Source organism: Nylanderia fulva, unplaced genomic scaffold, assembly GCF_048542155.1.
Source record: "Nylanderia fulva isolate GAGA-0341 unplaced genomic scaffold, ASM4854215v1 Scaffold62, whole genome shotgun sequence".
In the NCBI taxonomy this organism is placed as follows: domain Eukaryota; kingdom Metazoa; phylum Arthropoda; class Insecta; order Hymenoptera; family Formicidae; genus Nylanderia; species Nylanderia fulva.
This window is the reverse complement of record NW_028190721.1, coordinates 571,439-597,642: the sequence shown is the minus strand read 5'-3', so window position 1 is coordinate 597,642 and position 26,204 is coordinate 571,439. Positions and strand designations below refer to the sequence as shown.

General features: G+C 34.7%; 1 protein-coding gene across 4 annotated transcripts in view; it reads right to left on the bottom strand.

The window, feature by feature from the left end:
- The window catches only part of LOC114942262 (uncharacterized), a 346,485-nt gene that overhangs the window by 22,720 nt on the left and 297,561 nt on the right, over positions 1-26,204 (bottom strand). For all 4 annotated transcript variants that reach the window (XM_085488071.1, XM_085488070.1, XM_085488072.1 and 1 more), the window contains 3 exons: positions 2,538-2,666; positions 2,319-2,434; positions 1,395-1,617 (listed from right to left, as the gene is read on the bottom strand). In XM_085488071.1, the coding sequence (XP_085344197.1) occupies positions 1,395-1,617; positions 2,319-2,434; positions 2,538-2,666 (468 nt within the window). The remainder of the gene's footprint in view (positions 1-1,394; positions 1,618-2,318; positions 2,435-2,537; positions 2,667-26,204) is intronic.

The window sequence follows — 26,204 nt, the reverse complement described above, 5'->3', positions numbered from 1 at the left end:
AGTTTATATCAAGAGTTATATATATATATATATATATATATATATATATATATAAATCCATGGCTTTGGAGACATAGGAACAATGCCGAGAAGGTGTCAGAGATACGAGTCGCCGACGAGATCGTCATCGTTATCGGTTCCGGGGGTGATGATTTCATCTTTTTCCCGCAGCGTGTTCTATTTCCTGATGGAACACAATCTCCGTAAGACGCGGATACGCGATTCGCATGTCGCCGGCGTCTCACATAATAATTGAAAATCTCCGGGATACGGACGTGAAATGCGACGTGTCTTCTCTCCCCGTTGCCACCCTACGTGATTTAACGCTACTTTCCGCGACGAGCCTCAGGGTGGCTTCTTTCTGGTCTCGCGTTCCGATAAGTTACGCAACTTGCCTTTCCGCGTTAACTGTGAAATAAAAATCCCGCTGCGCAGACGTAACGATCGGAGAAATAGCTAGTCACTCGCTATACAGATGTTTCAGAGATATTTTGAGATATTTTCTCTTAAAATATTTTAACACTTTACGACATTCCATTAATTAAAGCATCGTGTTATGATTAATAATCCCTATTTCTCCGTATGTAAGTTTTGAGATTAATTTATATATGGAACTTAGTGATCTCAAACCAAGAGATACAGTTCCGAATAATTAATTTTTCGTGCTTTGGCTCTGTTGGACGATTTAAAAAAAAAATTATATTTATATTTTTAATATTGAGAGCCGATGAAAATATTTCTTTCTAATTAATCATTCCTGTTCTCAGCCGGTCTTCTTACCAAGATAAACCTTTTGAGCTTATCGTTATCCGGAGCTGATGTTAACTCTCATTCTTTCCTAATAAAAATGAAAATCCTTATTTCTTATTTTTTAATCAAAATTTTTAATATTTTTGTTGTTCGAAAGTGTTTAAATAACTTCTTATTCCGCAATATTTTTTTTATTTTGTAGAAGGGAGCTGAACAGATATGACTTTTATATTAAGTATTATTTTTCAAATATATGAAAGCGCGCTTGCAATTGATATCGAAGCTTACGCCCGATGGATTAATCAACAACGCAAACCGTGTGTTGACAATTTTTCGACTATCGCTATTCAGACGTTATATATATCGTAACTCGCCGCGAATTTGTAGAGATTGAAAAACGCGATTGAAAACAATCGGTAAACAAACACAAAATGTAATTTCGTACTGCAACCCATCGCACCGTAACCTCGTCGTTACGTGACCGTAGTTTTCCCCGAATCGACGCGATTGGCGGAGAAACACGTCGATACAGAGGATACAGAGCTTCTCATCCCTCCGATACCGATCGGTTCGACCGCGATCGCACGTGCGTTTCGACGTACTTCTTCCAAGACTCGTAGATGGCAGGTTGAAAACGAGGTTACCTGAGGTTGTAACTGGCTAAGGAGACGTGTCCCGTGTCGTAAGCGCGGCCACGCAACACGAGTCTGCATGTCGTGGACTTTGGCTTGCCCCTGGTGTCGTGGTGACCTGCCCGTACCTTCTCACCGCTCACCTCGAGGTCGCAACTGTTGATCACGGCACCTTGATCCTTGCGGTGATCGTGTAAGTCGCGGTTGTTATAGCTACCGGACTTCATCATTTCAACTACGGCAGATTAGAGATTCGAGTAAACTTCGATGCTGCTGCTTCCATTTCATATAAAATTAGCATAAAAATCAGGATTCAAAAAATTGATTCTGACAATTTTTAATCATGCAATAATTTATTTTATAAATTAAAATCGAATTTATGACAAAATAAATATTATATCATTTTAATTGAAGATTAGACAGTCGAGTGGACTTCGATAATGCTGTTTCCATATGACATAAAATTGGAATAGAAATCAGAATTCAAAGAATTGATCCGAACAATTTTTAATAATGCAATAATCTATTTTCAATGATATTTTTAATAATACAATAAAATAAATATTATATCATTTTAACTGTGGAAGATTAGAGGGTCCAGTGAACTTCGATAATGCTGATTCCATAAAATTAAAATAGAAATTAGAATTCAATAAATTAATCTTGACAATTTTTAATAATCTATAATCTACTTTATAAAGTAAAATATAATTTACGAAGAAATAAATATTATATTATTTCAACTGTGGAAGATCAAGTGAATTTCGATATAATGCTGTTTCCATATAATATAAAATAAGAATAGAAACCAAAAAATTGTGATCCTGACAATTTTTAATAATACATATCATCTACTTTATAAATTAAAAGAGAAATAAAATATATTATTATTGAGAATTACGTACTGCAAGAATTTTTAAATAAAAAATTACTTACCGCTTTTATTTGTGCTTTCAACAGCAATCGTTGTTGGAACTTCCGTCGTCATTTCTATGAAATTCAGTACCGCGACAAAACCATTGTAATCGAAAGGTGATACCTCGGGACCAGTTCTGTAAAAAAAGATAAATTAAAAAAAAAAAAAAATTTAAATTAAATAAGAATTCGCAATAAAATCAATTGTTTAATATTCTGATAAAAAAATAGCGTTTTCACCTGAACTCGACGAGGAGTTCTTGACCGTCATGTACCAATGCTGCCTTCTCCTTGCCGCAGAGCATCTTCAGCAACGGGCTTGACGTGGTCGGACCCGAATAAATAGCGATGTAATCACTCGTACAGTGGCTGAAATGAGAATAAAAAAATCTCTATAAAGTAATTATAAAGTAATTGTATATATATTTAGGGCAGTTTACGCAAGTTCGATACTTTCTTCACGCGCCAAAATAAACGTCAATATAAATGAGAGATGGAAAATGAAACAGAAGGGTAAGCGCGAGAGGAGGAGAGACCATCGAAATGGCCGGGAATCATGTACCGATTTATCAGGGAATTCACGAGGATGAACTGGATTCGAGGGGAGGCCGTAGAAGTTTCGCCATTAAGAAAATATCCAATATTACCGGTAAGGCAGCAGAGCGGCTGCGCCGAATTACCGCGATGGGATGGCGTGATTTATTTTACGAGGAAACTTCATCGCGCCTGTACGATCCTCAGCAGGGACGATCCCTCGCAGCTGGGATCACGAAAATGCGATTTTAATAATGTGGCCAATTAGGGGTCATCGTGGCTTTCCTGGAAGAGATTGGCCGCACCTTCGGATTACCGCATAGACGAGCAGTGATTAAAAGTAGTCTCTCCTCCTCGTAATTATCGCCGATAATATTATGTCGTGCTCTATTGACAAATTCTAAAGAAAAGATGATTACTCTGTTGCGCTCTCTCTTTTTCTTTTAATATTTTGAGATATTATATCATACCTATATAATGTATCAAATATTATATATATATATATATATGTATGTGCGTAAAATTCTATATTAATGCATAAAATTCTATACGAATAAAATTACAAATGGGAAAATGTATTTATTTAATAAATGTAATTTTTAATATCGTGTTTATGTGACACAAATTAAAAATTTTAGTAAAGTCTACATTTAATATTATTTAAAAAATATAGAATATTTGATAAAAATATATAATGGTAGATAAAAGACGAATTATTTGAATGTACAAATATAAATTGAATTTCATGCTGAATATTAACCAAAACATCATCTGGTCCATTAGCGGTATTATTACAATCATGTGGATGCTGCGAGCGTGTCGATGTTGAAATATTCGAATAGTATTCGCCAAGATTCTGAAGAAACTGCTCTAAACACGTAACAGGTGCTTCATAAACTTTTCTCATAATTCTAATTAATTACCTCGAAGTACGAGCATGAAGAAATTAATGGGGAAACTTTGTTGCTCATGGTTCGATTTTGCCATGGTTAAATTTTGTAGTTAAAATGAAATTCCATACTTTTCAAATCTCACCATTTCGTATCTCATTATTTTAACCTTCCCAAATGTATTAACGAGCAACATAAATTGTTATGGGTTAATTACAATGATTAAAAATAAATAAAATACATGTTTGCTTAACATTTCAATTTCGATCTAATAATCTTTTACAAAAAACATCACGTTATATTTATCTTTATACATACATAATTATTTTAGCAGTCCTTTTTTTAATTTGATTTCATCAAATGAAAAAATGTTTAATTGATTTATATTTTTAAATTTGTTTTCTATTGTACTCCATTCTACAGTACATATGCTGTTTTCCCGCGGCAGTATTAAAACTGGAAATTTGTTCGTTTTTCTCGTTTTTTTGAAACGTTTTCTCACACAAGCTCGCTTTCGATAAATTAGATCCCACCTTTTGAATGGCGCGAACAATGAACAGGCCGTAATTATTTCCATTAAGAGAGAAGGAAAGGAAAGGGTAAGAAAGGAAGACTGTCAGTTGGGAACGGATCGTTTCCGCGGAAATAGTTCTGTACGTCATTTTCCGCCCGAGCGGCTCGAACACTAGAAAATCGGATTCCTCCAGCCTCATTTCGTGCAAGGCTCGTGTCACCCCCAGCCTTTCGTGGAGCAGAAAAGAAGCGAATAGGCTTTCATCCACAGAGGAGAACCCCACATTGTCCGTGCACGTGTGTGCGCTATATCCCGGTGTATAACGCTCGTTACAGAATATCCTGAGATAACGTTGCGCAAATCCGCCGGAGTAAATTAAAAAATTTTCCACTCGCATCCGAGTCTCTCCTCGCGAAACTCGCGCCGACACCCTTTACTCGTCTCACATTCGGCGCGAACACCGGATAAACGAGTGGGAATTTGTATTATGCAAAAAAGAGAAAAAACAGATTTCCAAGCCGCGCTAAAATTCTGTCATTTGCAAAATCGGTACCTTCTCCATGCATTTTTCGTGTAACAATCGCTAAATAACTTTCGGGACCGTCGATGTCCGCGACGATGCGGAACGCAAAATCCGAGGGGAAACGAGAAATGGAAAAAAAAAGTGTATGCACACAACGTGCACAACAGTGAATGCATTGCGAAACTTCATCGTGCCGAAATATTGTTTCTATGCGCAATTATTTGAGAGCGCGCGCAAAGTTTCGCGATATTGAAATCGAATGAATATCTACTAAGTCCTCAAAAATGTTTAATCCTGAATTTTCATTTTTTTTTATTTCAATTCGTATACGGATATTCTCTCATATACTGTTTTCGGGATATTTCACCAGATCCTTCATTTTGACATTGTGAGTTCTCGGGATTTCGCGTCACCCTTCAATGTTTCGGAAAAAAATGACATTTTTTAACGTTATCCCTCGCACTTCTCTCTCTTTCTCTCTCTCTGGGGAGAATCTCGCGAGGGATTACGATTTTTCGGAATTTCACACTGTACGTTTTAATCACGGTTTACACGAAAAAAAAAAGATGTCTTGATCGAAGCATTAAATACGGAGGGATTCGGGAGCGGAAGTGGCATAAAGTTCCGCAGAACATTTTATCCTCATTAACGACGCCTTTGGAAACATAATAGCGGTTTGCTGAAAACCGCTTTCGCTGTTCGCCTTGGCCTCCTCAGCGCGCTGATTATAAAGTGATTAAGGGGTGAAAATCCGAGTGCACAGGGGATAGCGAGATGTTCGAGATATAGTCGCCGGCGAAAAGGCCCCACGGCGATTAGGATGATTTTATTAATTAAACGTAGCCGCAGTCACGCATGTAAACAGTCTCTATCGTCGATGATGCTATCCTTCACGCGCATCAATTAAAACTATATCGTTAGTATAAAGGACCGTAACACTTGTAATCTTATATTCAGCCCTCGTTAATGAGCGCAACATAACGTGTTCTCTAATTATGATGAACAACACTATATATAAAGATGCGTATTAACACGCGAATAAAATCTGATAGAGAAATTGATATTATTCCCTGTTATTTCATGCAATAATATGCATCGAATGCATTAATGAGAAAAATTATATTCTTAATTATACATAATGTGTCCAACATATCGCGTACTTTTTTTTGCAATTGTGTTTTCCGAAAAATTTGTTCTTTGATTTTTCTTTCTGTATATAGAAAAATTTGTCTTTTTGTTAAAACCGGTTCCCGTTAAAATTTTGGTGTTAAATATTTAACATTTATGTGTTAATTTAACATATTACTGTTCCGTTAATTGAACTTAAATGTTAAATTATTAAAACAACTAAAAAAATGTAAAAATAACACAATGTATATCTATTTTTAATTTTATACGATAAATATGTTCTGATTTATTAGTGATAAGGTTTATCTGTTAAAATTTACAGAAAAAAATGTTGATTTTCTATTTTATAATATAAGTGGGGATGATAAAATCTAAAATTAACATATTTTTTGTTAATTTTTACATTAAAAGTATGTTAATTTTACACAAAATTTATTTCAAATTATTTGAAGTTTTGCATTTATTTTGTATTAAAATATTAACGCACAATATTAGTGTCTCCATTTAACATATCCATATTATGTGAAATTAACATAAAAATTTCTGTGGACCGTTTGGGACATGCGATATCTGTTAAATTGAACAAAAATTGTTCAACTATATAATAACACACACACACACACACACACACACACACTCGCGTAAAGAAGTGATATTAACATATTATGCGAGACATACACAAGCATATCCGTGGCCTGACGGCAAGTCTATTGTCGAGCGAGCGGAAAACGCTTTTGAGGGAAAACACCATTGTGGTTCATTATACAAGCCGGGATCGCTCTTTCGATGGACGACGACGACGACCGAGCGAAAAAATCCTCGGCAATCGCAGGAGCCGTTTCTTGCAGCATGCTCCGCCGTCTTGGTTTTATTCATTCCACGAGCTTGCTCTCACCACAATCCATTCGCCTCGGGTTTCTTTCTTCGCGCGGAAAGCCAAGGTGCGCAGACAGATTCAGGGGTATATGTTAATCTGCTTGAGATTACATCGTCGAAAAGGCGCCGGACCGTAATTCCGTTTCGGCGGGAAGAAAGTGCGACAGCTCTGAAAAGAGAGCAGCCTTTATGCGGAAGAGAGAGAGAGAGAGAGAGTTTTCGTCTCTGACAATCCTACAGCAGCGATATTCTTTGCCATATTGAATTGCGACGAGGGAAAAGTGGATCTGGTTTCTTCCACCGAAGAGAACCGTGATATATTCACGGATTCACAGAATTCTACTCTCCGCGGGATAATTAAGGCGCCGTAACGGCATTAATAAATTACTATGACGTTACAGAAGGCAGGTGCGCGCGAAGTTAAATGTCAAAAAGGCCGTTGTTGCATCGTTAATCATCGTGCATGGAAAATACAGTGCGAAGATTAACACGCCGGTTTAATTAAGATCGCAGGAGACGATTTATTGCGACAAATGTATTATTTAGAAGAGCACGCATCTTTTGTAACATAGCACTTTTATATATGTTCTATAATAAATATATCGAATATATATATATATATATATATTCTTGAAAAAAATATCCCCCTATATTTACTTTATTATGTATTATTATTTATACACGGAGAGAATTTTCTCTTAGATGGCGAGACAATGTGGCAGAATTTTATGAGTTTCTCTTATTAATATTTACCACAATAAAAAATATTAATGTGTACATAGGAAAATTAATCGAACATATTTTATGTCTCATTGTGGTAAATATTAATATTTTTATTGTGGTAAATATTATCAGATAAATTCTTATGATAGCATATTGTTCCACGATTACCATGATTTTCAAAGTAAATTTTAAGAGAAAATTCTCTCTGTGTATTTTTTACATTAATTATTTTTTATTATACTAAGTATATATTTATACTCTTTCTACGATAGCAAAACTATCGTGTGCTTCTTACGTTATTTGCATAAATTTTTTGTTGTAAAAAAAAAACCACGGATGCTTTTTCGTTATATTTTGAAGCCTACGTCTTTAAAATGATTGCTCAGGGAGTTGTAACAAATGCAATTACAGTAATAATCTCGCGGAAGGCAATAACACCGTACACAGTTGCATTAGATGTAGCGGTACACGAGTAAATGCCACGTTTATATTACGCAATCAAAACGGTGCCAGCAGATATCGTATGTAACTGTGTGTAAGTAATGCACTATATGCGCTATGCGATATTAATGCACCGCCAGATCCAATTTACTGCTATTAATACGGCATAGATACGTCGCCATTTCACAACCATCTTAGGGGAACAGGGGAAAGGGCACGATGAAATCTGAAATCAAGTATTCGACATACTTCATCCGGTGTCGCAGCTTAATTACGGTAAAATGTGGTCGTGAATCCATTATCTAGAGTCGACTAGAGACAATTATGGATCGTAATTCTATGTGTCACGTATGCTACATATGTCACATATCGTCTATCGTAATCATATTTTCCTGTAAATGGCAGATAACTACATTTTGTCCTCTCATTATTTATTGTTTATAAAAAAATATGGTATGATAATTAAATGCCTTATATTGCATGTAATTCTCTACTATTATCATAAAAATAATTCTTGAAATTTATGTACCTAATAATTTAATTGACGATATTTATATGCTAATATAAAAAATATAATCTTTTTTTATATACGATAATATAAAAATCGATCAATCGATTCTGAAATAAATAAAAGGGGAGATGTTAACAGATGAAAGACTGTTGTAAATGTTAGATGCGCTTTCGCATCCTTATATTTGATTTATGAAATCAGTAGAAAACTTGTTGCTCAGTCAATAAAAAGTGCGAAGATAAAATAAAGATAAAGTGCATCAGACATTTAAAATGCATATATATCTAAAAAATAAATAGATACTTAAAATCATGCACCGTGAATATTTTAAGAGCAATCGATAGGAAAAAAATATTCACTCTAATAGATTAATCGATAATCACATGCCTCGAAACTCCGATTGCATGGTTCATTGCTTTATCAGCTTTTCACTTTCTCTCATTTGCCGTAATTTCCGTGGAATGTAATTTGAAAAAATTCGTTATATTGTACAGTAATGCCCCATCCGTAATCAGCGATAAGAGAAAAGTAAGAGAAGAACAATCCTGTATCCCGGAAAATAGATGTCCTATTACATTGGATTAATATTATTATTTCTTCTTTTATTCTTTCCCTTTTTTCCATAAAATTTCAACTTCAAATCAATGTCGTGAAAAAGGAAACATAGATTGATCCATTTCCTTTATTTCGATGTATTCCAATTATGCGAGAACTTATTTGCTACGCGATAAATGAATTTGGTCAAATCACGGAATTTTGTGTGATAAAAATGTATGTATAAATATATGTGCAATAAATCGATGTATTTTTTGTCTGCGCTATCCTAGGTACAAATAGAATTTTCTACAAGAATCTTTCGATATAAATACCTGCTTCTATTAGACTCGCGCAACTTCACGCGTCCCTCACGCGCGCGTTTCGCGCGAAACTGATCTCCACTGTCCATCCCAGATAGCACAAGCTATTCGAAAAGAATTCATCTGTATGTCACCAATTTTGAGTCTCTTTTTAAATACATATAGAATTCATTTTATAAAATAGAATTTATTTTATAAAAAAGGGACTCAAAATTGGTGACATACAGATGAATTCTTTTCGAATAATTTGTGCTATCAGGGATCACTACAGTCCACAGTTACAGACCGCAAAATTGTTGCGGTGTCGCAATCTGACAACGAAACCTAACTTTAGCCCGAGTCCGACGAAACATCTCGCGCGACCAGACCTAACGTCTCTTTCTTTCTATTCCTTTTATTAGACACGCGCATCCCATACGTCCACTACGCTGCACGTCTTACGCGAGACTGATTCCCATCAAGACTCCTACACAGCAGTGTCGCCAATTGACGGCGAAACCTAAAGTCACTAGATAAACAAAGTACCGCAATCATCCGCCATTTTGACGCCAAAACGCGGCTCGCTCAAATGAAATATTTGCATGAATGTATTTTGAGAATAAAAAAAAGTGCAGTTTTTAGGTTAAAAAACTGCATTTAACTGTGTATATATACATTACAAAAGTGTGCACTATGTACACTTTTCGACGCCATTTTGACGCCAAATTCTTAACATTGAGTCTTATGGATTGTTTACTTACTTGTTTATTTAGTGACTTTAGCGAAATCTAACTTTACATTGGCGAAGCAGTCGAAGCACTTCGCCAATTATTAGTTTTGTGCAAGATGTACAACGTGATGGACATATGGAGATGTGCGAGACTAATATATAAGCATAGGTATTTATATTGAAAATTTTTGTAGAAAATTCTATTACTTTTGATTCTCATTTTCTGCTAAAGATTTAAATATTTTTATGCTTTGCATTCTTAATATTATATATTTTATGCATGCATTGTAATAATAATTTGTGTGCATGCGTTGCAATTTTTAAGATTTTATTAAGAATAACATAACTTAGCTTCGCGTGCGCAATTATATTAGGATTAGATTAAACAGAGAAATGAGGAAATATACACGGAAAGAATTTTCTCTTAGAATATACCCTATGAGAAAATTATGGTAATTATACCTACATATTTACCACATAAAAAAATATTAATATGAACGTAGTCAATTTTTTACTATGTATATAGTCAAATTAATCAAACATATTTTATATATAATTGTGGTAGATATTAACATTTTTATTGTGATAAATATTAACAGAGAAACTTTTATGAAATTCTTTCAATACTATATTGTCTCATGATTACTATAATTTTCAGAATAAATTCTAAAAGAAAATTTTCTCTGTGCATAATGATATATATATATATATATATATATATATATATATATATGTGTGTGTGTGTGTGTGTGTGTGTGTGTGTGTATATACAAATATATAGAAATATATATATGCAATAGAAACGAAGATGATAAAATGTGAAAGCTGTACGTGTAAATTCTGACCCATACGAAAGTTTAATTTTTCAAATGATAAATTGTGGGATGGATAGGGCGCATTATTTTTGTCGAACTGTAGAAGCAACGTTCATTGTTTTAAGGGTCTCTAAGCCCCGGGGCGTGGTTATGACTAGCTTGGCATTTAATCCTGTCGTCGTTGTCCCCGGCTCCGTCACGGTGGTGAAATAGAACCGGCGCTTCGTTGTAAATTCACCCCTGATTGCGAGCGGCGGTCTTCGTCCGCGCCACCGTTCATCCTAGGTGCAAATGCATTGTTATATGAGACCGCTTCCGCGAAATCATGAAACGATAGCTTGGCACCGGCTGGGAGCAACGATGGTGCCAGAAATACGCTCTTTGCACGTAAACGTGCTTTATCTTCGCTCCTTGAAAATTTGAGAAATTTTAGAAACGTCGATTTCGTGTATGAAAACAATGAATCTTTCATCAATTATTTATTTAAATTAATTTTATATTAATTTTTAATAAGTTATATTTTTAATCCCTCTTTTCCTCCAAAAATATATAAACAAAAATATAAAATAATTAAAGCGAAGTGTAAATACATATATACATGAATACTTGTATAAATCTGATCTTATTAAGTATTTAGCAAGTAAGAAAGAACTTAAATAACTATTTCATTTATTAATAATTATGTAAACATAATTTACAAAGTAATGTTTAAGAATATTAAGTATCAGAATATATCGGGTATTACGGTTTCCCTTCAAGAGCGTTAAATATAAATAATCCAGTGCTCTGGAGCGTCTTATCATATAGAATGAGAAACTACTAAATAAGTTGAGATAAATTAAATCGTCCACCTCTAAGATTTTCTCTGTTTTTTCACTCCCTCCCTACCTTTAGTAGTCTCTCATTAAATATTAGGAAGAAAAATATTTATAGAAGCGTCTCAAGGCAACGCAGCTTCTTTACGTCGTCAGGATGCCACTGCTGTAGTGTAAAATCTTATTTCTGTCCCGGAAAACTTAAAGGCTTTCTCAATTTAATTAATTACGCTTCTTACCATTCCAATTAGAATATTCTTAGCTTCCTACGAATTGCCATTGGAATCCACCTTTCTCTTTGACGCTACTAAGCCAAAGTATTAAAAGATTTTTTTGTTATTTTCGTATAAAGAGTTTATCACGTTAAATTAAATAATTTTAGCCCGCACGCCTTCTCATTCGTAGTGTAAATATAGCGATAAAATTTTAAAGACCACCATCACTTAAACTTACACATAAGATCACAAGACTCTATGAAAAATTTATCCCAACATTATGAAGCGATTAAACGGTTTTTGTGTAAAGTATTCTATTTGAGGGCAACCGTTTTGAAAGTATAGCTATACTTAAACATTGAATTGATGATGTAGCTATAATATTCAATTTATTACTATACTCGCGCGAAGCAATCTTACGGAGAATAGGTGTATGCATTTTTTGTTGTTACCTTTGAAGATAAAATATAATAGCCGCACTCGTAAGCACCAAAGAGTCTCTTACAATTTTCACACTCTATATATTTTATATAAACTGGTTCATTTTCCCGTTGTCATTATCCAAAGATATATTGAAGATCCTCGAAAATGTTAGATCAAGTTTCTGCTTCACGCGCAATTTTGATACAATGTTATCAAAATTCAAAGACATTTTATATTATATTGATAATACTAACGATAACAATATCCAGAGATACCAATAATAGTAATAAAAAAAACAAACAAATAAGAATCATAATATATAAATTAATTAAATCATATAAAAAAATGATTATAGTTATTTTAAGATGTACGTTTTAAAAAAAAGATAAGTTTAATTTTTCGTAAAGAAAGAAGAGTTTTGATTTATCGGATGTTATTATTGTACGTCGTAAAAAGTTGATAAATAATTACTAGATGAAAGTAAAGGTATATCGAATATATTTCCGTTTTAATTAGATATGCAATTTGGTAAATTCCTGAGATACATAGTTGTTCCTCGAAACAATTCAGTGCTGTTAAAGGATTCGCTGAGAGTAGCTATTGGCACTGTGGCCTGCGGATTTACCTCGAAATGTTGTTTCCGAGGTTCTGGGCGTAACAGGCAAGGCATGAAACGGGAGCGTGGTTGATGTCGGGTCGAGGAGTTGCCACAGGGATAGAGGCATGCTTTATCTCAGAGTTTTACACTCTATTACGTTTATTAAAAGCGCCCGCGGAAGGCGTCTTCATGCTCCAAGACGTTGACGTGAAAGTAAAAATGTGGAGACTGCCACTTTTTTCTGAAGATTGCCTTTGGTCCAGCAAGAAGAGAATATTGTACCAGATTGCCCCTCTTACTTTTTACTTAATTCGACGTTAATGTAATTAAATGCCAGAGCATTATTTTGTGTTTGTTTTTATGCAGTTAAAATGTTCAATATTTCAATTACATTTTATGATTTTTGAAATCGTTACTATAAAGAGTACCAATTATTATTAAATATTACAAAGAGAGAAGGAGTTACTACCTAAAATTATATATATTATAGCAAATTATAAAAAATTTTTAGGTTGAGATATATGTCAAAAGAATATTGATAATGAAAGAAATGCTAAAAATTTAGTTTAAACACCCCACTTTTGTTTACGCGCTTATAAGTTACAAATAACAATTATCACGACATAATGATATTCCGTTCTACAAACTCGAGGTATTTCTTAATGGAGTTCAAGTCGGAACGGCTCTTTGTTACTTTCTCATTTTGCATTCGCCCTTGCTTTCAAAACAGGAATATTATTAACCATCGAAAATGCTCTCTTCTTCCGCCCCGTGCAGAACGTTTACAGAAATTTCGTGGATCGCGAGAAATTTTCTCGCTATAAGCTCGGTGTGCAAAATGCCATTCGCCAAACATTCCGAGACATCGTGTTTCGAGTCACTGTCGGCATTCGCGTCAAGCCTTAACGAAAATTTCTCGCGTACTTTCATGTAGCTCGAGGGAAGAAATTTATTTCGTTATTGTTTCGTTGCCTCGCAGTTTATAAATCGCCGTCTTTCAGATTCAGCCAGACATAATCAACGATTCGCGTCGCGAGTTCGATCGCACTTGCAGGCGACGAAGCGAATGTTAAGCGGACGTGCATAACACCTTCGCTCAGCTTCTCTCTCTTACCCAGTTCGGTAATTAAATTTAACAATTCGACGATCGCTAGAAACTCGAGCTGCGCCGCGGCCCATTGTGAGCAGAGAGTTCCTTAAGACGTCGCCGGAAGTTTTGTTCGTGGCCGGGCATTATATGCGCTTGTCACAACATTTCATTAAAAAGTTTCCGTCGCGGATAAGACGCTCCGGAACCCCAGCTCCGTCTTGTAAGGTGCGGTCGCGATGAAAGAATTTTTTCGCGCACTATTTCACGGCTATCGTCCTTTCTTCATAATATTCCGACGGCTCTTGTTCCTGTGACATACATCTTTCGGCCAATGAATTGTCCGACACTATTATTTTCGCGTCGAAACTTTTGCAAGCCAATCAAACTTGCGTCTATATTGTGCTGTTAATGAATATCTCAAGATATATGCGTGCTTCCTTTACAATTTCTTTTTTGCAAGTTTTAATAATTATTAAAATTATTCAGCGAGCATTCTTTTCTCTTTCCCCGTCTATTTTCAGTGTCAGGAAACCACTTATTACATTATTATGGAAAAAATTAATTTAATCGTGAAAGGTTTAATTAGAATCGAATTATAGTTATTACAAATTCTCGATAGAAGTTTGCATATACATATTATATAAGGAGAATCAGAATTGAATAATTGTGATTGGCATTTTTGGTTATTTGAGATTTTGAAATGTGACGTGGAGAAGATATGCTCCAGAAAATCAAGCCGCAAACTCAACTCTCATTTAGATCGTTTATATAAGATTACGTTGTTATGACCTGGTTTCATTTCCTAAGGGTTAAATCGTCAAGCGACAAGAACTTTAGTGGAAAAATAATCGTCAGAGATAGCGCTTGTTCGTCGTAAAGTCGGTCAGATTGGAATCAAAGTAACTCTCGGAAAGTTTTTGGTCGGACGACGGGCTCGCTTGGTGACCCTATTCCAGGTTTTCGCCTCATCTGCATCGATATTGATTCGTTTATCGCGCGCGGATTTAAATTTATAAACATGACCCCGGGGTAGTGGCGAGAAGGGGATAGTGACAGTGGGAAGCTTCGTTATACTCAAATATTCCTCTCCGAACGTATAAAGGAAGTAGGTGAATAAAAAAATTAACAAATAAATAAAAATAAAGCAATAAAAATATCTATAAAAATATTCGTTATTTAACATTTACAATTTAATATTTAAAATTGAGTTTAATATGTAAAAAGACTGTTTTGAATTTTATGTGATAATAAATATCCATACAGAGAGAATTTTCTCTCAGAATTTGCGCTGAAAATTATGATAAAAAATATTAATATCTACCACAATAAAATATAAAATATATCCGATTTATTTTATTATGTACACAATAAAATTTACGTACACATCAATATTTTATTGTGGTAAATATTAACCAGAGAAACTATAAAATATAAAATGTTTCCAAAACCATATTATTTTACGATTACCATGATTTTCAGAATAAATTCTAAGAAAAATATCTCTCCGGGCATATAAATTTAATACATCGAGGAGAGAAAATATTTATTGATTTTCCATTTAGGTATATAAAAATATTATAATTTTCATCTCCCATCCTAAATATTTCATTTCCTACGTCTTTTACAAAAAAATGTTTCCTACAAAAATTGTATGGTTTCGAGAGAGACATAAGATCGTGCCACTGATTTAACCTTGAATATTCATTTGAAGGTCACGTGAAAGTTACCTTCAATTTCTTAAATGAAACTATCTATTTTTCTTATTTTTTAAGTTGGCTTTGCATTTATCACTTTTTATCTATTTTTCATTATATATTCTTGTAGCTTACCTCGAGAGCTTTTCAAAACATTATAATTAAGTTATTTTTCATTAAGTACTTTTCGAATAATGAGATTTGAAGTTTACAATATTTTAACATAAAATATAAAATATCTTGTGAAAATTTAGTTTTCGGTAATCTTACCATAATACTTTTATGGATAGAATAATGAGAACAATCAACTGGTGTGAAGAAAACACATAATTGATTTAAAAAAAAATATATTGCAATGTATACAAATATACCTTCTTTTTCTCCGTTCTTATTTTAGATTCAATTTTGACAAAATTGGCACTAAAGAGTCAACGAAATACATCACACACGAGACTCCTTTATTCTCGCTTTACATAAAAATTGTTCAGTAGGAGAAGAAAATCGCAATCTCCCCGTTTTACCGCGTCTGTTTCCTCGGCGCTCTCATTCTCTCGCATACATACAGATTGAAAGATAGTCCTTGATTGGCAATCTTGGAATTTACGGCGCCAACGGCGGTTGAACGCGATGGCGAACGGCGTCGGAACGGACTTCCGCATTTCTCACGCAGCACGTGCAGCATCTCGATTTCTCGAAGAGGAGAGAAAAAGGAAGGATTGCCGTGTCACCGAAGTCAATTTCGACCTTCTCGAACATAGCTGTTTCAAACGTGGCAGACTCCAGGACACAATATCCTGCCGCGCGTCATGTCGCTCCTCCGAAACGCGTCCTTTCTTTCGGCTCCTCGTCGTGTCTCTCCGTCGGTACTCTTTTTATTTCCCTTTCTTATCTCTCTTTTCAAAACACCGTGTTCCTCTCGCGCGTCAGTAAAATTTCGAAAATTTGAGGCGCAATCCCGCACGACCTCATCTCTACGACGTCCTTCGAAGGGAAGGAAGGATCTTATGGCACCTTCGACCGAGGGATCGACCTCGGCGAGGAACTTCTCGGTATAAGAAGAGACGAATAAATTCCTGACAGTTGCCCGCGCTATTCGCGGGACAATTTTATTTCTTGCGACGGTCATCCGACTGTTCGCTCGCGCAGGGCCGACGAGATAAACGCGACGACATTCTTCTCGGTGCACGAGAGATAAGTCTCTAACATCGCTCCGTATTTCCCACGGCAAGATGACAGATAACCGACGACACGGCGTTCCGCAATGGGGAAATTAGGTTTGAAATAGTATACTACGGGATCAGCAGGTACGAAATACTTTGTTGCTAATCATTGTTATGAAAAACGAGGCTTATCTCTCGAGGATTACACAGAAATTGTTTTTGATTTTTAAAATTAAGGTTGTCTAATAAATTTGGAAATTTACTTTCTGAATTATCACATTGATTATTTTTCTAAAAATCTTTACAAAGAGATAAGAAATGAGGTAGAATCTCTATAAGAAATAGGAATACAAGGAATAGGATCTCTATAAAAGATATTTATAAGAAATACGTACTTTGGTTTCAGAAACAAATGTTGTGGTTCTGCATTATTAGACATCATTATAACAGTAAATTATTTTATCGATTAATATCTATACGATAATTATTTCACGATAAATACGAACACGTAAAATTGTGCGACAATTTTTCAACAGGAAATTTTGAGACGAGGCGATGAAATTATCGCGCTGGTCTAATAAATTTCCGACAGTTTTACACTTTCTCCACGTGACGTTCCATTTCCCGCGACGGTCATCTTGTCTTCCGTCTACGGGACAACGAGGAGATAAACGCGAGACCTTTCCCGAGTGTAGACGATGCGTCTTGAGAGCAATTCGATATTTCGTTCGCCGGACATCTAGGATCGGTTCGCGATCACCCGATTCTCTCCGAGTCCCCGCGGATCGGGAATAATGCAATGTTCCTGGACGTGACGTGTCCGAAAATCACTTTTATTTGCGGAAAAACCGCGCGATACGTTATCTGTCATTCCTCGCATTTCTCGCTCACAGACGGCATAAATTTTCGTTAAACGTCAAAGGATGACATTTCGTTCGCGAAGTAGCGATGACGGACAACCGGGACAAGCGTTTGATATTTTGACGTTTATCTTAATTGACATGCACATTATATATAATATATATATATATATATATATATATATATATATATATATAATGCTTCAGTTATTTTTAATATAATTATGCAATGTAGCGAATATATCGATATCCGTCTCTGTGGCAGTAAATAATGGATTTAATATTTACTTTTAAAACTGTCAGATGTCGATTTACGCCCACCAAACTTGATCCGTGTTTTCATTTAATCTCGCGCACAGGAAACTTCTTTCGCAAATATTTGACCGCGGCAATAATGCTCGTGTTTGTTGCAGTTGGAATTTTTCATTCGTATATCTTTCTGTTAAAATATCTCATATCTTTTACTAATATACTTTGCGATCAAATTGAAATAAAATTCAGCATGTGTTGGAAAAGATTTGGATATTATAAAAAAAGGAATAATTATCATTTTCATCAAGCCGTATATAAAATAAATTAAATTAACAACAGAAGTATTAAATAAAAGAAAAAGAAAAAAGACAGATCGATCACGCAATATTGTATTTTTAAACGATAAAAACGCCAAACAAGAGGTAACGCTTGTTATGTAAAAACAAACTTATTGAATAAATAACACAAAAATCAAGGGATTGACCATATCCATTGAACAAGTCAGACGTTTCAAAAATTTTATTTGCAAATATATTACATATCTTTGTCACTGACAGAAGAACAGAAACGAAGAATCGTGGCGATGATTCGAAACTGCACTTCAACAACGATAATAATAGAACTTTTGCAACATCTTGGAAGACACTAGACATAGACGACATGCTTGAGAAAATATTTCTTCGTAAAAACGCGTTGCTGGTGCTTACGAGGGAGGAAAGAGGGATGTATTCGTTATGATTTTACTCCTAGTAAAGTTTTATTGTAATTGTCGCGATCATTTTATACGACATTACCGCGGCGATATTTTTAGTAGCAACGCGATCTCAATATGACGGACATTACGTTCAAGTTTTCTTCGTGAATGATCATTGATTGCGATAATAATTAGATTTCGACGTTGAATTCGATTAATTTGACTCGCGAGTTAAAGGGAAGAGAATAAATGTATCTTCTGCGCTAATGATGATTATTTCTAATTGTTACACAGTATCGAGATGCTGATATTTTTTTGTCAGGTCGTATTCATCTAAATTACGTGTCTTTTATATCCCTATTTAGTTTAGTAAAATTAGACTTTGACTTCAAAAAAATTATAATCAAACTGAATTTTTGTGGAGACCTTTATTTCGATGTTCTAATGAAATCCTGAAAAGTATTCTTAATTTCAGCCAGGGCGTTTTTTATGGGGGGTAAGAAGGGGTAAATTTTAGTTTTTTGCCATTATCTCGAAAACTATCAATTTTTAGAGAAAAATAGTTATTATCAAAATTGTAGCTCATAAAATTCCCTACAAAAAAGATCATTATACTTTTTTTCGTGGAATTAATCGTTTCAAAGATATAGAGCGAATTAAGTCTGCAAAAATGTGCATATTACTGTAGTACTATATGTGATTAAGAGATGCAGAAAATTATATTAGAAATATTGCAACTTTTCTGCACGTTTTACTAAAAAACGATTAGTTGTACAAAAAAGTATGACCTTTTTGTAGAGAATTTTATGAGCTATAATTTTGATAATAACTATTTTTCTCAAAAAATTGATAGTTTGCGAGATAATGGCAAAAAAACTAAAATTTACCCCCTTTTACTCTAAAAAAAAACGCCCTGGCTGAAATTAAAGGTACTTTTCAGGATTTCATTAAAACATCGAAATAAAAGTCTCCACAAAAATTCAATTTGATTATAATTTTTTTGAAGTTTTGCCCTTTTCAAGATTAATTTTACTAGACTACTTTCATCTCTCACGATCGTATTCCTCTCCGGGAATGGGAATTCCTTTCGAACGACAAATCAATGATAAAATCCTCCTTTGCCGCGTTTTGCCGAGACTGTTCGCGGTCCCTCTCGCATCTGTCGTTATTTCCAATATCTCAGGGTAACGTAAGGCTCGGCTATTCCGCCGCTCGGTTTTCCCAATTCCGGGAATTTCGCCCGTGAAATAAAGCGAGCGAAATGGGAAAGAGAAAATCACGCGACGGAGCCGTCGTAAGATTCGTCGGCTCGTGTAACTCGCGACTCGGTCGAGGAAACGAATGTGGTGACTGGATAAGATCGATCGTGCCGCGATAGACGACCATGTTCAGGACTTGCATTTCGAAGGAGGGCATTATGCGACCCACTGCGATCAACTAAAAAGAGAGAGAGAGAGGAATGCCCGATGAACACTTGACCTCCCAGATGGGCAAAAGTGGAAAATGGCGTGTCGGATCGCTTCGAGAGTTAGCAAAGGAGATGATAAGATCGCGAAAAAAATACGATAATGGATAAATGAAAGAATCCATCCTTACTTATATCGAGTAAGGATAATGTATACCACGTTGCTGGCGCGTAATCTTTAATTTCGTGAAATATATTTTACGAGGAAGATCTTTCGCGCCTCTTCTGTTATGTTAAAATTACATATGACTTAAAACAGAAATATACATTAGCGATTAAACATTTTTCTGGATTCTCTAAAATATGATTTATGCCATAAAATTATTGTAATTATGGAAATGGTATTAAAATGAGAAGATATAGAGAAAATGAGAAAAAACATAGATAGGACACGTTCCGAGCGCCGTATAATTGGGAGATCGAGAAATGCAATAAATCGTGTCTCTCGAGAAATAAGGAATGCACGGTATATATATATGTATACATATATACCCGATCTCATCCAATACCGGGAAAATCTTATAATAGTGCGCCGGCTAGTTTCAAGAGATAACAAATGAGATACGTGAGGACGGGCGAACATAAATAGCAAATGATGACCCCATTAAGAAATAAGTCGCATTTACGCTCACATTTAATCGGTTTCTTACGTAGAAACCATTACGATGTTTGTATGTATTCAACAATAGTTATCTTTACGTTACTAGAACAACAGCAAGATCTCGCTGGACGGTAAACAAGATACATGAGAAATGTAAAATAAATCAAATATAATACGATACGATAATACGATTCGTATATCAGCAAAAGAATTTCGATCCAATTTATGTGGTTTACTCGTTTCAAAGCGAATTATTTTATCGGGGTTCTTGGATTTGAGTAAATATGTATATGTATATGTATATATGTATATACATATATTACACACACATATGTGTGTGTGTGTAACAAAAAAAAATATCAGCAATATTTCCATGAAATAATAGAGATAGGCTATAATGACGAAAAATCTATACCAACGTGATATATTTTCGACAATGATGCATTTTCGTGTTATTATTCATCACAGATTAGTGTTTAAAAAATTGAGTTAAATTTCGAAGAAATGATGAAACTATACACAGAGAGAATTTTCTTACAGAATTTGAAAATTATGGTAATCATGCGACACTATGATATTGGAAAAATTTCATATAAGAGTTTCTCTAATAAATATTTACCACAATAGAAATATTAATATTTACCACAATAAGATATAAAATATGTTCGATTAATTTTACAATGTACATATTAATATTTTTTGTTGTGCTAAATATTATTAATCAGACAAACTCTTACAAAATTCTTCCAGCACCATATTACCTACCATGATTCTTAGAGTAAATTCTAAGAGAAAATTTTTTCTGTAAACAAATTGAGAATATTTAACAAATTATTAATTATTAACATACTAAATCTTTACATTCGTCATCCTTTTTTTATAATCTCTATAAAATTAATTGGCGTGGCGTAAATGAGACTTCCGCGCTCTCGATGTATTAATTCTAACCTTGTATATGGTTTTCCGCAAATTATTCGGTAGAATACTACAACAAGAGAGAGAGAGAGAGAGAGAGTTCTTGCTACATATTATCTTCCGCCCTATGTTCGTTTCGTCGCGTATCCATTAATCACAAGTATTTGAAATCGTATATCTCTCCTTCAACGTTGACGATCGCTTCCTTTACGCCGACGCCTTAGGAAATGCCATCGTAGGACGCGCGTGCTTATTAGTTAATTACGAACCACCTTCGAACAATCCAGCCATTAATACAGCATCTCACCTATAATGTCTGCGGATGCTCCTTCAGTGTTGTCGTGAGATAGAATCGAGGGTGCTTCGAAGGGTTGTCTGCGGAAGACAAGGTACCACGCGCACGGAATAGTAGCTACAGTATATAACTCTACGAAGTGTCCCGACGAGGTTATATATCGGTACAAATGCTAGCATTTCGAGAAACTAAGTCTTGTGAATGAAACAGCGACAGAAGACGGGCGGTTGGCTGCAGGAGATTAACTTGAGCGAATAAAGCTCGCAAGTTGCAAATGAGATCAAAATATTATCATTAATATACTATAAGTTTTGTAAAGAGTTGATAAAATAAATAGAACAAGATGTACAATAGTGTATACAAGGTGTAACTAAACGAACAAATACGAAGCACATCATCAGGTGCAGGACAAGAAACTAAATTGAGAAGTCCTGAGCCATTTTTTAATCTAAGCTTTATTTTTGACGCTATAAAAGGTTAAAGTTTGCCAAATACCGCGTGCCTACATATGGAAAACAGCGTAGGTGTCGCCTTAGTAGGCGTACTAAGGCTTACTAAGGCGGTGTCTACTCGAATCTCGATACTCTCGGGGCCCACGATCCCTACCTAGTAGGCCTTAGTACGCCTACTAAGGTAAGGCCTACGCTGTTTTCCGTTGTAGTCACGCGCTAATTGGCAAACTTTAACAATTTATAGCGTCAAAAATAAAACTCAAATTAAAAAATGGCTCAGGACTTTTCAATTTACTTTGTTGTCCTGTACATGATGGTGTGCTTCGTATTCGTTCGTTTAGTTACACCTTATATAGATATCAAATAGGTAATAAATGTATACCGTTCTTATTAAAGCGAACCAGTTTCGCTAATATCGCATTATTATCGAGTTCGAATTTCAAAGCACCTTTTTTGAAGCTCCTCGAACTTGATTTTCGCTGTACTTGCGTTTTCTCATTATGGCTCGTTAACGTTAGTACTTTTGAGGAAAATGCCGCAAAGAATCGGTTTATACATGAAACGCCTTTGAGAACTGCTATACCTTTCACCATCGCATCGCGCTTTAAGTAAAGAGGTTGATTATTGCCCGGTATATAAATGGCCCTCGATATCCGTGTCTTTCCTCTCGTCTGAAACCGCACGAGAGTCTTGACAGTGAAGTAGATTAAAATCTCATTCCTTTCGCGCTTCAGGAAATATGTTTGCGCGCGGGATCGATTATAGTTTCCGTTAATTTTGCGATAAGCTTCATGCGAGCGTAATGTTATCTTGTCAAAATTACAAACCAGAAATAACCCACCTATGCAGAAAGTTACGGATATTAATAATCTTTCCGACAACATATTTGTTACCAACTGCTTGCTACATTATGTTAATTTTCGCTCGGCTTTCTATTCCTCATAAATTATGTATATGCCGCTAATGATATCTAAACGTTAATAAGTAGTATAATTTATTCATCTACTTGATTCTAATATAAATATTCTAATTTTATACGCACGTATTCTTTCTTGTTCCTGATTTTGATATCAATTGGATAACAATTTGGATGATAGGTTTTCTATCTGTTCTGAGAATTTGTCAGTAATTTTACTGATCGAAGAAATCTTATATTGTCCTTGCTTTAAGGGGACCCTAAACACCCTTGAGAAGTTTGTTTTTTTTCCTGTTTTATCGACAAAATGTGAGATTAGATAAGTTCAGAGGCGTAGCCAGACATACGTTTTGGCGGGGGGGGGGGGGGGGGGGGGGGAAGGGGCTAAGAAATATTTTTACTTCTTTGATACAGAAACGAGACTACCGTTTATTTTTTTATTGAAAATTACAAAATTTTTTTATAGGAAAAATAAATACTGAATAATTCTATACTAAGTCGACGTTTCGACTTTATTCAAAATCATCTGGACTAAAAATATATACAAAAGAACATAAATAAATCATTAATATAAGTTTCATGTGTTTTTGAGTACTTATTTTTTATTTTTATCTAAATTGAAATAAATATAGCGAAATCTTCTTTAAAAGTCTCTAATTCTAATCTCTAATTAATAACTAATAACCAATTGGTTTGTACTATTAGACTATCACATTAAACCGTAGTTGCTCCTGCTGCACGTTGCATTGAACTGATTAGGATTCCTAATTTAGAAATTACGACTGGTAATAGCTAAGAGTGGCGCGAGAGAGAGAAAGAGAGGACAACGGAAACAAGCGCGAACCATAAATACGCGATTCGCGCTTGTTTGAGTTGTCCCCTGTTTCCTCCACATGTCACATCATGCTACGACGGCGACGGTGGCTTTACTACCGGACGCTGGCGAAAGATAATCTTTGGCGGAAAATTTAAATTTAGTTTCCATGAAAATATTCATTTTTTCTTGGGACTTTAGTCATTGATTTTTTGGCTATTTATTGGCTACACGGATTGTGTTTTACCTGAAATTAGACCAGGCCGGATTTGGTATTGGATAAAGGAATATAAGTAAATGTTTAGATATCAATTTGGAAGCCTAGTAAACGAAAATAACTCATCCTACATTTTTGCGCACATGTTCACGAAAGTAGATTTATAGTTTATCTAACCTCACATTTTGTCGATTATGTCTATAATAGATTTATAGTTCACATTTTGTTTATAATAGATTTATAGTTTATCTAACCTCACATTTTGTCGCCAAAACAGGAAAAAACAACAGACTTCTCAAAAACATTTAGGATCCTCTTAAGGGGAAACTAATCGCGGCGAGGCTAATTAAACTCTAACGCGTTCAAGCATACATTTATAATTTCCGACTGATTACGAGGGAAACAATAAATCTTATGTTAATGTTATCAAGGAGAACAGAATATTGGCGTTTCCTATGCTTGTGCTCCTTTAGAGACTATACTGATATTCGCGTAAAAGGATTTCTCGATCTCGAGACTCGCCGAAGCGACCAGCTATCCAGAGTGGATTTTTGTCTCCCGTTGGAATATTTCGCCCAAACTTTTTCGTATGAGAATCTTATTCTCTTCGAAGATATGGGATCTCGAAGCGGGAGTTTTCCGGTGTGTTTCACCTTGATAAGATATAAAGATTTGCCTTACTGGTCGAGCGAGATGGCCGGATTTTTAAAACTTAAATCGAGCGGAATATTCTTTTGCACAAAATATAAAATGAAATATTATCAATATTATCGATATTTAAAATTTTTGATTTGCAAATATTTAATTCTAAATTCGAATAAAATCAGAAACTGAAAATTACAATAAGATTAATTCTTTCCAGAATTAAAATAAGCTTGCTTTTGCGAAATTGTATATACTATTACTGCGAAATTGAGCGGAATATTCTTTTGCGCAAAATATATAATAAAATATTATTAATATTATCGATATTTAACATTTTTGATTTGCAAATATGTAATTCTAAAATCAAATAAAATCAGAGATTAAAAATTACAATAAGGTATATTCTTTACAGAATTAAAACAAGCTTGCTTTTGCAAAATTGTATATACTATTACTGCGAAATTGAACGGAATATTCTTTTGCGCAAAATATATAATAAAGTATTATCGATATTTAAAATTTTTGATTTGCAAATATTTAATTCTAAATTTGAATAAAATCAGAGACTGAAAATTACAATATTGTATATTCTTTTCAGAATTAAAACAAGCTTGCATTGCTAAATGTAATACACTATTACTGCGGAAACGAGCAAAACGGTTTCGCAGATTGTTATGGTAGCCGAGATATGGTTAATACGTGCATATAACTATATAATCCAGGACGTTATGTCTTCGGTGCACTAATTGGGATTACGTTGGATTATGTAACTTTCTCTTGTCGGATGCTTGCTCGTTTGTAAAGCTGCGCGTTTGGTATCCATAATATAAGCCGATTTTCCAGATACCGATATCTATGTAATACGAGCAAACTCTTGAAATAATGGACGCCCCTCGACCGTTATTAATACCAAAATAGAATTATCTTGTTATAAATTAAAATGTGTAGAAATATCTCCGAAACCGCACCAGGTTATGTAAATTCATACATTATTTCACGTTCATTTATCCCGATAAATAAACTCGACGAAATTATTTCCAAGTTATTATTACTTACGCGAAGAATGATATATTATCATTAATCATAATTATCATTAATTGTAATCATTTAACAATAATGATAGGCATGCCAGTTATCGGCATTACGATTTACTGATTATTATTAACCGCACAGGGAAGTCATAATCAATATCGTTTATACGCTCGTAAAGCTAACTACATCGGTGCAGCATTATCCCGATTGCGGCGTATCGCGGGTCCAGATCG